General features: G+C 34.3%; 1 protein-coding gene across 5 annotated transcripts in view; it reads left to right on the top strand.

Annotated features, from left to right (window-relative positions):
• The window catches only part of SCN2A (sodium voltage-gated channel alpha subunit 2), a 75,446-nt gene that overhangs the window by 24,085 nt on the left and 38,139 nt on the right, over positions 1–13,222 (top strand). For 3 of the 5 annotated variants that reach the window (XM_069861182.1, XM_069861179.1, XM_069861181.1), the window contains exons 3-10: positions 1,662–1,782; positions 4,328–4,415; positions 6,126–6,254; positions 6,738–6,829; positions 7,921–8,193; positions 11,346–11,409; positions 11,979–12,120; positions 12,919–13,125. In XM_069861182.1, the coding sequence (XP_069717283.1) occupies positions 1,662–1,782; positions 4,328–4,415; positions 6,126–6,254; positions 6,738–6,829; positions 7,921–8,193; positions 11,346–11,409; positions 11,979–12,120; positions 12,919–13,125 (1,116 nt within the window). Of the gene's footprint in view, positions 1–1,661; positions 1,783–4,327; positions 4,416–6,125; positions 6,255–6,737; positions 6,830–6,925; positions 7,018–7,920; positions 8,194–11,345; positions 11,410–11,978; positions 12,121–12,918; positions 13,126–13,222 lie in introns of all 5 variants that reach the window. The other 2 variants (XM_069861183.1, XM_069861180.1) reach the window with 1 other exon arrangement.

The raw sequence follows: 13,222 nt of genomic DNA, 5'->3' as shown, positions 1-13,222 counted from the left end.
AGGGTTTCTAAAACTCAATTCATGCTATGGAGAATTGTGAGTTAAATTTGAAAACAAGGTTTTCAATTAAATACCATGTTCTGCTTTGTATACTCAAGTGATTTACCCTGTTGAAGTCTAGAATAAGGCAAATGGAATTGGGGTCAAAGTGCTGATCCTTTTTCTTCTTTTTCCCAGTTCTGCGGTAGCAAGACATCTAAATATCATGCTGGAAATCCTAAAGTTAGCATGCATTTTATCATACTTACAAAACTAGAAAAGTAGTTTTGTAATTGTCTGTGGACATGAAGTAAAATCCTGCTGAGTTGCTTGTTCCTGATTGAGAAATGCATGCCAGTTGTCTTGATCTTTCCCAAAAGCATAGTAATTTCTAGTGGGAGATGTAAAACTCCAAACTATGCGTGCATTGCAATCGTAATTTCTTCTGTTATTTTTCTTGGTGTTCTTTGCATATATTTGAATGTTCCTGTGTATATCAGGCTCCATTTTAATTTTTTTAAAGGATGAAAGTATGGCTTGAGAATCAATGGGTATCTGAGAATGCAAATATGTTCAGTTTGGAAGAGCTGAAATTTGTATCGGGCAGGGGAGGCATTGTTTTTAAAGGATTTCAGCTGCTGTATTTGGCACACCTGTTCAGAGAGTAGAGAATAATTTTTACAAATGCTGCACTCTGATTCCAGCTGAGGCAGATCATGGCTACTGGCAGTGCTCCAGGTTTGCAGGGGTTGTGTTACTTTGGGGCTTTTTCAGGCTGCCACGATGCTAGCTAGACCTTCAGTGAGTATAGACTTTCACCCGTGAGTAGAAAGAAGAAATTATAGATATAGATAGGAATTTCCTCAAATCCGTGGAAATGCAAATAATTTTAAAATTTAGTGCATGTTAAATAAAGGCTTTATTCTTTATTTCCCAGATATTAAGAAAACTATTACATTTATAGATGCTTTTTTAAATGTTGGCAGTAACATGAGTTATTGCTGCAACTGTGGGGAGACAGTGAAAATACATGAATTATTGAATTCTGTATTAGTTAACAGTAGAGCATGACATAAGAAAAATAGACAGAATTGCAGGTATGAAACTCTCAAAAGAAATAGTTGAAAAGAGAAGCAATATGGGTTTTTTTTAGAGTATGGCAAAAACTATCGAGTACATTAGTATTATCTTGAAAAACTGGTTATCGAACACTCGATTTCATGAAGATCACTCTTGAAATTTAGATCACTGTAGTACTATTGTTGTAGTACTTTGATATGATAATTAACGCTGGTATTTGAGGGAATGTTGAGGGTCTAATGGCTATCAGTTTTTACAGTTACATACCTTAGTGTGTTTATTGTAAGGTACAAAAAGTATACTAATGATTCAAATATATATAATTGTACCTTATATACCTGTTCTTGTCTTCTAGCTAGCAGTATCAGGATTACTTATGCTTTCTAAATAAACTTATTCTAGTGCTTTCATGTAATTTGGCTGGACTCCACTATGTGTGAACCTGACAATGGGGATTGTGATTCTGGTGGTCTAAATGGAAGAAGAGTTTGACCAAGTATGATTAATGATGAAATGAAAGAGATTCTGGGCTTTAACTTGTAACTTGTTTGTAACTTGGTATCTTTTAAATGCTGTTTTTAATTCTGTGTTTCTTTTTCCAGACCTTTATAGTATTGAATAAAGGGAAGGCAATATTCCGATTCAGTGCCACCTCTGCCCTGTACATGTTAACTCCTTTCAATCCTCTCAGAAAAATAGCTATTAAGATTTTGGTACATTCATATCCTTTTCAAGTTGTTAGTCTAAAACTTTGTGTATGAGATGTTACTTAGTCTTTAAATAATTCTCTGGCACATGTCCCAAGATCAATATGATCTGTAGTGTTTTGTCCCTCTTCACTGTTTCTGTCTTCTGCTCTTCTTCAACATCCCTTTTCACAGTTTTTTTTATTGCTGGATCTTAGTATAGTAATATCAGTAGCTAGACAACCAGTCATTGTCTTTTGCATTTTTTTCCCTGCGTCTTATTTCTTCTTCCAACTGTTTTTTCCCTTCCCTCTTACTTTTCCTATAACCGTCACTTTTTCATCTTTTGCCCTCCTCCACATTTTTTTATAAACTGCAGATATATTGCTCGAAATCATTTCAGTTCTTCACTGACGCTTCATTTTCAAAAGCAAAACTTTGATCCTAGGTTTGTGCTTACATGAATATTTAGTGAAAATACGGTTTCATTATTCCTTTTCATTTCTGATTCAGATCACAATTGCAGAAGGATAGGTTGATAAAACAGCCGAGGTTTCTTGTTTTATTATACATTCTCAGTCCTATATCTTGCCTGTCTATTATATTTCTTGATCATTATTACATTATGCACTCATAGTCCTGTAGATGTTTTAATTCCAGTCTTGAAATAGGTCGTGAGATTTCCACATTGCAGATAGAGATTTGTGAAGCTTAATTATCATAATGACTTACCTATTATTTTGTCTTTTTCAGTGTTTTGAGAGCTGATTGTAGTAGGCATCCCACTGGTCTGATCCCAAATGCTGATATGAGTGATGAGGGCATTGACTCCAGCAAGTCTGCCTACTTAAGGAACAAATACAAATGTTTGCACGCTTACATTTTATAAGAATCTAACATAAGCACACTGTAAGCAGTTTGGTGTAGCACTACATATAGGGATCCTAAGAGCACATAGAATAAATCTTGAAAGGATTTTTAAAAATCTTGATATAATGGAAGTCATATAATCACAGTGATTTTTATGTGTAGGATGATGTTATTAATGGCTAGCCTAAAAATGACTTCAGAATCAATAATGACACCACATAGCCTCTTTTTGTATTTGTTTGCTAGACGTGTCACTACAAGTAATTATTTGTCAGTTACATGACACTCCTTACCACAGTTATACCGTATTATTTGATTACATGGAATAATGGAACATATGGGCTGTGATGGTGGTGAACAGGTAGAGTCACCAAAGCCAGGCTGATAAAATTTTTTTAAAGTAACGCATATTCTGCTCATTTCTCCACTGATGAAGAGTAGTGAGGATTTGCAGCTGTGAGAGGACATCTCATCAAAAAGGACTTTGAAAACCACTGTAAAATACAGGCTTGTGGAACAGTCATATAACACATTATTTTGTATGATTTTTAAAATACTTTTCTTTCTAATCTGCTCTGCCCACATATGAATTATACAGTAAGAAGCTAGATTCTGAGTAAAGGATTTGAAATATATTTACTGAGCAGAAAACCTGAAGAACTGTTGAATGTAACAGTTGTTTGACAGTTCAGAAGGCAGAAGTATTTTTTGTCATTTGAAGTTGGGCTTTTTTTCATTAGTGGAGACAAGCAAAGAAAACTTGATGAGGGGAACCTCACAGTACTTCCCATCCCATTATACTCTTATGTATGTGTGAACCTACATTTTAGTTACAGAAGCTAAATTTCTTTTAAAAATTGAGCTTTTCCTCTTACTGGTTTTAGGTGATGGTGACATCACATGGACATTTTGTGTATTATGTGTGTGGTTTTCATTTTGCTGTTTGTATTTTCATTTCTGAGAACGTCATCAGTCCTGCGAATAAAATGTAGATCCTGAGCAGTTCTGTTAAAAGCAATGAAGTTATTTGTTACTTGGACCTGTTCTGGAATTCTTTTTAGATTTCTTTTTTTGAGAACATGATGTGCCTTCCCCTCCAGCAACATTTATGTTACAAAACCCGTATATAAACAGTAATGAAGTAAAAACATATATATGAACAGTAATAAAGTAATTTTCTCTCTAAAAAATTCCCTATGCTTTTTCCTACTGTATGCTAACTAGATTATAAAATATGTATTATAATGATAAGCAAAAATGTTGATACATGCCAGATTTTATGGTGAAACATAAAATAAGAAAAGTGAAGAAAATGTATTTTTCAGTGTTTTGTATGCATGAAGTAGATCAGATTTGTTAAGATTATCCAAAACAAATGTGGTTTGTGTTATTTCACCTAATTAGAAGTGGCTACTTCAAATTCTCACATTTTATTCGAAAGAAAAAAATCATCTAAGGTCTTCTTAAAATTAAGAGTTGGGGTTTTTTAATCGTCTTTAAGATTTTCTGATTTTTAGTATGTGATTGTACTCTTTTAGCTATAAAGCAGTGACTATGAAAGCTTTAATGTATTCAAGGCTTTTGCCTGAGCGTTAACAGTGCAGTAGAGGGATAAATAGCTCCTGATAGTGGAAATCTGCCAAAGCGGTGTGTTATTTGATACTCTTTTTATGAGATTTTCTGGCTTACCTTCCTTAACTCTTAACCTACATTATTCAGCATGCTTATTATGTGCACTATTTTGACCAACTGTGTATTTATGACCATGAGTAACCCTCCAGACTGGACAAAGAATGTAGAGTAAGTTAAATGGATTTTCTTTGAATAGTATTCAGTAATCTGAAGTAAACTGCTGTAAATTATTTTATATTTGGATGGCATGCACTGGCAACAACAATTTTGTTGGCATATCATTTCAATAACTCTTTTGATGCTAGTTTCTTCTGTATAAAATTAAATATAATTTGCAACGCTTCCCTCATTACAGGTTGTTCCATGTCCATCTTCTGTTTGAAGTACTATTGGGAATGTACGAAGAGAAACTAGTCTTATGATCATGAAAAAAAGTGGACTATAAATATTTCCACTGCTTTCTATGTTATGGCTATGTGGTGCAATACACTCTCCCGTCTCTATTGCAATAATGGTTACAGATAAAGGGATTGTCTAATAGATCACTGTGTCCACCTTAGTGCAGCTTTCCTTTTCCAAAGACAATCTTAAGAATGGAAAGCTTGTGTGAAAAATAAGATATTAAAATAGCTTTTAAATGGTTGGCTGTACTTCCCATAGGAATTGAAAAGGTGGTGATTTCAACTGCTTGCTGCCTATACACGGTGCAAATTTTGTGATAGTTCCAGGGCTGTAGACCACTGTGTGAAAGACTGCTCGTGGTGCTGCTTCATTTTTGCAATAACATCTTATGCTTTTGCTGCTTTTTCATTCTGCTTTGGATGATATGTACCTGCTTAATTTTCAGTAATCAAAAGTGAAATCATAAGCCTATTAAAGTCAGTGGAGACGTTTTCATTTTGAGTTCACTATGAAGATATATGTATTCAGGATGTCTAGTATATAGTAAATATTTATGAATAAAGATAGCTAGCTTGAATATGTCTTCATATAATTTTGCCATTTAGATACACAATGGAAATCGTTATCTGTTGAGTAAAGTTGTGCGGGAAAGGAGGTTTGGTTTAGTAACTGAACTGAAAAAATTCACATTGGAAAACTGGTTTCGGGTTGTCTCAAGTGTGAAAACCTTTCAAGCCTCTTGAGCAGTTAATTTTGAATTCTTTTCTGTTGAAGGAAGAAGTTAAACTAAATGTCAAGGTGACATCATTTGGAGATGGAGAATTCGAATTACTCAGAATGTCAGAATGAAATATTTTTACATTTTACATTTTAACGTTTTTTAGTCAAAATGAGTAATTGAATGTTATTGGCACTTGTAAACATTTTTCATTATTCTTGCACAGGATTTTGCATCTGAAAACACTCCTTTCATTCCAGTACTATGCCTACCTTGCTGAAGGTGATGTACTGGATACAGCTACGCTATAACAAAATCAGTGAGGGGTTATGAGGGTTGGCACTTTGTCAGCTCATGATACTAAGAAACATTTCAGCATGGCAATAATATTGAAGAAAAGGTTTTTTAGCTTGCAAGCAACTTCTGAATCCCAACACATTTGTGTGTTTGGGTATGACATGGATTGAGGTTGGGCACGAACATATACTTGTGAAGAAACTGGGAATTTTGCACCTGCCTCATTGGTAGAGATTTTAGATTTTGAGCTTAATCTATGGGGTGTCATTTAGTTTTTTAAATCATAATTTGATTCCTCCTTCCATATGGAATAAATTCTGCAGATGTGTAAAGTTGATTGTAACTTCCATTAAATTCTTGCCAGTTAAAGAAAAGAAGATGAGAATAAAGCAACTGGAGAGTATAGTATATAATGATAACACAAATGTGTTTCTATAAGCTGTCTTTCATATTTTCCTCAGATACACATTCACTGGAATTTATACCTTTGAATCACTTATTAAAATTCTTGCAAGGGGCTTCTGTTTAGAAGATTTTACATTTCTTCGGGACCCATGGAATTGGCTAGATTTCACTGTCATTACATTTGCGTAAGTCTTCTACTTTTCTTTTCTTTTTTAATCTTTCTGATAGCATGAAATTAGTGACTAAAAATTGCCTCATATTTTGTCAGCCAGAACATTTGGAGCCTGGACTTCCTGTGGTTTCAATATGTTTCTTCTACCTCTTTTACACATTTTAGTATTTCTAACTAAGCATGTGTTGCAGAGGCCAGCATGGTGTGCCAGCCCGTTAGGATTGTGAGTGCCACCAGCCTGAACTGTTCATATCCTGTCTCCTTTCTGCATACTAGAATTAAAGGAATCCTTTTGACTTTCTGCTATAGGCTGACCGAATTAGGTTTCAAACATCAAGTCAATGTGGTTTGATAAAACTTAATTTAATTTTATGGTCAGAAGTATATTTGTAACACAGGCAAAATACAGTGAACCATGAAGTGGTCTTGATCAAAGACCCAAGCAAACAGGATAAAATCTGCCTCAATTCTGAGTAACTGTGATTTAATTCTACAGGTATGTAACAGAATTTGTAAACCTAGGCAATGTTTCAGCTCTTCGAACTTTCAGAGTATTGAGAGCTTTGAAAACTATTTCTGTAATCCCAGGTAAGAAGTAGTTGGTGTAAGGTGTTAGGCCCCTCGTATCTCCAACTGTTATTTGTGTGCTGTCATTGTGTTTGTGTGTGAACTCCCCTATTACAGATATGTGACAGAGTTTGTGGACCTGGGCAATGTCTCAGCGTTGAGAACATTCAGAGTTCTCCGAGCTTTGAAAACAATATCAGTCATTCCAGGTGAGAGCTAGGTTAAACACTGAGGCTGACTTTTGTTCCACAAAGACCGTACTCGTGTTTTTAAAGCATACACCTTGTTTGCTACACATTGTTAACAAAATAAAAAAGAGCATGAATCAAGACATGTAATTTTATTTAAATTGATTCTTGCTTTTCTTATGTTAGTTGTATTTTCTTTTCAAAAAATCAGCCTTTGAGTTTAACAAATTCTTGCATGAGATATTTGCAGTAAGCAGCCTATGTGATTTGCATCTTATGACATCAAGCTTTCCTTTACATGTTTTAAATATAAGTTAATTTTAAGCTTTCATACTGATGCAAATTTTATCATTTATTACAGGCTCTTGATATAGCAACGTAATTCAGCTTTAAGTCATGTATAAAAAAATAAACTCTAAAGGATAGCATGGGCCATGCATGGGGTATTATTTTAAAGATGTCTTTCTTCTCCAAACCATCACCCCTCTTATATTGTAAGAAGATTATTATGAGGCTATCATTCAAATATGCACTTATAACATCTTTGTATTGGGTTTACTATTGCAGAATACTTTTTAAAGGGTTCATTTAAGAAAGGTTTGGGCAAGAAGCATCAGCAAAATCAAATGGTGCTTTTCTACATAGGGTTGAGATATAGCATGAATAATAAAATCACTTGTTTTGGCATAAACAGTGTGTTTGGTATTATCTGTTTTTTATTTCTGTACACTGTAAAATAAGTATAAACTCAGAGCTTTTCATTCATCTTCACAAGTAATAAGGCCTTTCGTGAAAATTATTGTATCACAAATACTAGACTCATTTAGTCGTCATTTTGCATGAAAACTTTATCTTCTTCTGAAAAAAAAATCACATTTTCTTTACATTTAGTATATGTTTAGCATCATAATTTTCTCTTTGCAGGCTTGAAGACTATCGTGGGAGCCCTAATTCAATCTGTGAAGAAGCTCTCAGATGTTATGATCCTGACTGTGTTTTGTCTGAGTGTATTTGCACTAATAGGGCTGCAGCTGTTCATGGGAAACTTGAGGAATAAATGCCTGCAGTGGCCTCCAGACAACTCTACTTTTGAAACAACTGTTATTTCCTACTTTAATAGCTCTCTAGGTGAAAATGGTACACTTATTAATACAACAATGACAACATTTAATTGGGATGAGTACATCGAAGACAGAAGTAAGAGTTAACTATATCATCTACTGTATTGATTTTATGGTTTTTTTTTAACAGATACAAAAGCATCAGTATCTTTCCATTGCAATTAAAGTGGTGTAATCTGGACAAGCCAAATAAAACCACTGATTTTGCGTAGTAAATAATAGAATAGTCATAATGTATTTTAACATACTCATAATATTGTCTTGGTACCAAAATATATTTTTGCCTTCTACTGGATGTGACTTTTACAGCAAACCCACATTGCAGCACAAAGTGGAAGTTTCTATGCTAGCTTCAAGTTTCCTGAACCAGTGTGACAGTCCTAACATGAGATCTGAAATCATATAGCTACATTAGTGTGAGATTATGCCCAATATCATAAATCCACATTTGAATATCAGTTAGTTCATGAATCCTGCCATAGCATGTACATACAGCTGTATTGTTTCTTCTGGGATTTGGTGGGTGTCTCTGCACACACTCCCTTGCGTAGTACAGATATGGCTTTATGAGAGTACTGGTAATTTATCCCATGCTTCTTCTAGGAAAAGAGCAACTAGATTCCATATTATGTATGTTTTAAGTTGTTTCTTATCTGTGGAAATTAGAATTTTGGTCTCCTTTTTCCTCATAATACAGTATTTTCACTGGCTTAGGTAGTTAATGTCACTACTGTGTTAAAGAAATTGTTCTAAAATTCAGATAGAGCTACTCTGAACACATCTGTAGTATATTCCTATTCTGTCCTTCACAATGGTGAATAGATTCAGTCTCTCCTATTTATTTTAGTGTACTTAGGGGTTTAACTTCCCAATTAGGCATTGTATTTTTTATAAAGTGTGTATAAATAATGTCTGTATACTGAAGATTAGGAAACGTCGGTTTAACAGCTGAATGCTTCTGGCTCCAAGTCTCATTGCCTTATAATCTTTTAATATACTTAACATCTCAGCATGCTTATAGTATCATAGAAATGCCATCTTGGAGAAGATTTTGGAAAATAAACTCTTCTTAAAAACATCTGAAAAACAGATTCCATTCCATTCCCCTTCAGCTTCTGGTACTACATCACCCCAAAAGGAAGTTTTTTCTAATTATTTGACCTAAATTTTCCTAAATTCAGATTGAGTATTTTACTAACTCTCCTGTGGACTTAGAAAAAAGATAATTGTAGACTACTTTATATTAGTCTTTATGATTTTTTAAAACTGTTATCTTCTTTATTTCTTATCATTTCTAGACTTAGCAAGACTGGTTTTTGACTATTTCCAGTTAGTCTTGGATTTTGGTTTTTCTTTGGGTTTATTGCTTTGGTTTTTGTTTGGATTTTTTAAATGAGATGCTCAAATCTGGTACTTAGTTCTCTAATAATGGTACAGGTTGGAAGTAATTACTATATTTATATATAGAACATTCCTATTAACACATCTCAAAATTATATTACTTTTATATCAGCACCATATTGTTGATTTGCTGTCAATTTGTGGTTCATGACAGTCACTGTATCTTCTTGTACAGCAGTGGCTGCAGTCTAATCCTGTCTATTCTGCATTTACGTATTGGATTTTGCCTTGTTAACTGTAGAACTTTCCACTTGTCTTTTTGAAATAAATCCAATTGCTTTTGGACCAGCTTGTCAGTTTGTAAAGGTCATTCTAAATTTCCATCATTTTCACTCCTTGGTGTCTTCAGAATACTTGATATGTTTTTTCTATCATTTCATGTCTTGAGTTGGTAACGAAACTTGTTATGAAAACCATGTACAGCATGGATCGCTGGAGGATCTTCAGAAAGATGCCCTTATAAATTGACATTGGGCCTCTGGCAATTGCTCTCTGAGAATGTTTTTCATGTATTTTGTGGTGATTCCAGCCAGAAAATATCTCGTCTATTTGCTTAGGAAATGTCATGTAGGACTTACACCCATGACTCTTAACCTGTTATAAAGTTCACAGGAGACAGGAATAGTTTTATATCTGGCATATTTTTTTCTAAATTTTTTTTGGTTTATTACTTTATTATGATTATCTTTGAATAGAAAAAATATTATTTAAATGTTTTTCAAAATAGGTGGCTGAGAGTTAAGCTGACTGGATAGTTTAACTGAATCTTCTGCTTACCAAGAGGAGGAGCTGTGCCACATAAGAATTTGGATTAGGCCCACTGACAGTTTTCAAAATCCAGCTTGGTGTCTATTTGCCTCTTTAAACTTTTAAGCTTTTTAAGTAGGGGTTAGATCTCCCATGTGAGCACTAGAATGCCTGTAAGTCCAGTATTTCTTCTCTGATATCTGAGAATAGATTGCAGTTGCATAAATTTTGCACATAATCTCTCTCACTTTAAAATAAGCAGGTTCTATGCTGTTTCTGTTGTATACTGGTGGTGACATAATAGAAGTAGTCAATAGGAACTGGATGCAATTCCCTACTTGTCTCTTTAGCATTAGCTCTTGGTTAGTTCATGCCAGCTAAGGTAATCCATGCCAACTGGCAGTGAGTCTCAAGGAACCATCTGCTTCCTGGGAACAGCCAGAACATGCTTGATTTTGGTAACTTTAGCCTAATACACCACCTGATCCAAAAATCTGCACTAGAGATTCCCATTTTACCATAAGAATCCCATACCAGGAATTGATGGAAAATTGGTTTTCCCTACTCAAATCAATATCCAGTTAGCAATTTCTTGCGCATATTATGTTGTGTTTTCATGCTGCAAAAATGTCAGTACTTTTTCAAGTAATAATTAAATAAAATAATATGTAATGAATGACTATAAATTAATAACACTAAATGCTATATATAAAAATACATGAAGAAGGGCAGGGACTTGCTGTCATCCTCTGTCCTATTTTCACGGTATTGGTTCACTCACTTGCTGACATAGACAATTTGTTAATCGTCCCACGATATCTTATTCATTTGTGTAGGTTAGTGAGAATTACCTATATTTTCTAAAGAAATGGCAACTTTCAGACTCTAAAGTCTTTTTCCTGTTAAAACACTATCTTCCATTCTTTCTAAATTCATAATAATTATATATTGTAATTAAACTGTTTCTTAGCACTGCTTATTTCTCTGAAATGTGCAAGTCTCTATCGTTGCTCAGTTTCCATTAGGGATAAATGGTGTCTTTCTCATCACCTTTTTCATTAATTTTTTTTTGAAAAACAGGTCATTTCTACTTCTTGGAAGGACAAAATGATGCTCTGCTGTGTGGCAACAGCTCAGATGCAGGGTAAGAAAAGAGTCATCATTTTACATTATGCCTCGATTAAAAAAATAGTTAGCTACTTAGAATAGCTCAGGTGGTCAGCTTTAGTATGAACTGTACTGTAGAGTTGCAGCTTACCAATATTTTGCATTGAAGCTGTATCTAAATATAATCATCTATGTGATTTGAGTTTACACTGGCAATTTCTTCAGCATTTTAGGCTAGTTTTTGTAAAGGTAACCACATGAATGGTATGTGCATAAATATTGCTGCCAGCTTGCTGACAACTCTTTATCATCAGCCATGCTAGTTGTAACTCTTCTCTTGTCCTAGTGGAGATGTGCTGATAGGACAAGTTGTGGGGAAAAGTAGATTACTATTAGTTATATTATTAAAGCATTGAAATATCATTAGGAAATGGAATTAAAAATTTCAAACTAGTAAGACATATTTTTATCTTAGGCATGTAGAATAAAACTTTACTTGTTCATGACTTCATTAGCAACTGGCACTCCTGAACAATTTTGTGATTTACTATAGCATATCGTAATTCAGAGTAGTTGTTAAAAACAGCATTTCCTCTTCTTTTGTAGTCAATGCCCAGAAGGATATATATGTGTGAAAGCTGGTAGAAACCCCAACTATGGCTACACAAGTTTTGATACATTCAGTTGGGCATTCTTGTCACTGTTTCGATTGATGACTCAGGACTTTTGGGAGAATCTTTACCAGCTGGTGAGGACTTATTAAAATTAACAGCACCATCACCAATACCATTACTACATAGTACTTGCATAGTTATTTTCATTCACATGTCACTAAGACTTTTGGGACAGAAATCGTCTTTTCTTTCATATGTGTAAGCTGTCTAAAACAGTAGAGGCTTTGATCATGATTTAGGTTCCTGTGTGCTACTCAAATACATAATGAGAAATAGCTGCTGTTTTATGAAAGTGGTTAAGCATCACTGTTTCTTTTCATAAATAAGTAAATTAACTTAAGTTGTTAAAGCTTCTTTCTCAAACTTGCTATAAATAGATGCTTCGCAGTCTAGTAGAAATATGTGTCTTTGAAAAGATTATATCTTGTTCCTGAGCTACGCATACCCTTAAAGTGAAGGACAGTGATGTTGTGCAGCGTGACATTTTGTATACTGCACTGTCTTTGTGGCATTGTAGTTTGGGACTGATGAGACACAAAGGTAAGATGCTGGTTAGTGACCCCACTACTGTTTGATTTAAAGGCTATAAAGTAAGTGTATAGTGGGGGTATCAACTGCTACTACAGATTCTCAGTGGTAGAAGTTCTGAAGTATTCAAGCTACAGAATCTTATTTACCTTAACTAAAGCAGACACAAAATTGGGATTTTGCCCGTGTAGCCAGGATATAATATTATTTGTATATGGAAAATATAACTTGAGTAATCTTGTGCTAACAAGAAGAAATCTTATAATCCATAGTATGCAGCAGTGTTTTAAATACAGCAGTATTTTTAAGACTGCTAAAAATGTATATTATCTCTTTTTCCCCAGACACTGCGTGCTGCTGGGAAAACATATATGATATTTTTTGTTTTGGTCATTTTCCTGGGTTCTTTCTACCTGATTAACTTGATCCTGGCTGTGGTTGCCATGGCCTATGAAGAACAGAATCAAGCAACCATGGAAGAAGCAGAACAGAAAGAAGCAGAATTTCAACAAATGCTAGAACAACTGAAAAAGCAACAGGAAGAAGCTCAGGTATCCCTGTCAAATTCCTTGTTCTCTTATGAAAATGTTTTTACTCCTAACAATATATTACCTCCAGTCTCATGAATAACTTTGTTTTGCAAATAAT

The sequence above is a fragment of the Phaenicophaeus curvirostris genome, chromosome 7 (genome assembly GCF_032191515.1).
Source record: "Phaenicophaeus curvirostris isolate KB17595 chromosome 7, BPBGC_Pcur_1.0, whole genome shotgun sequence".
Lineage (NCBI taxonomy): Eukaryota > Metazoa > Chordata > Aves > Cuculiformes > Cuculidae > Phaenicophaeus > Phaenicophaeus curvirostris.
Note: the sequence above shows the minus strand (reverse complement) of the source record. Positions and strands in the feature narration are given on the sequence as shown.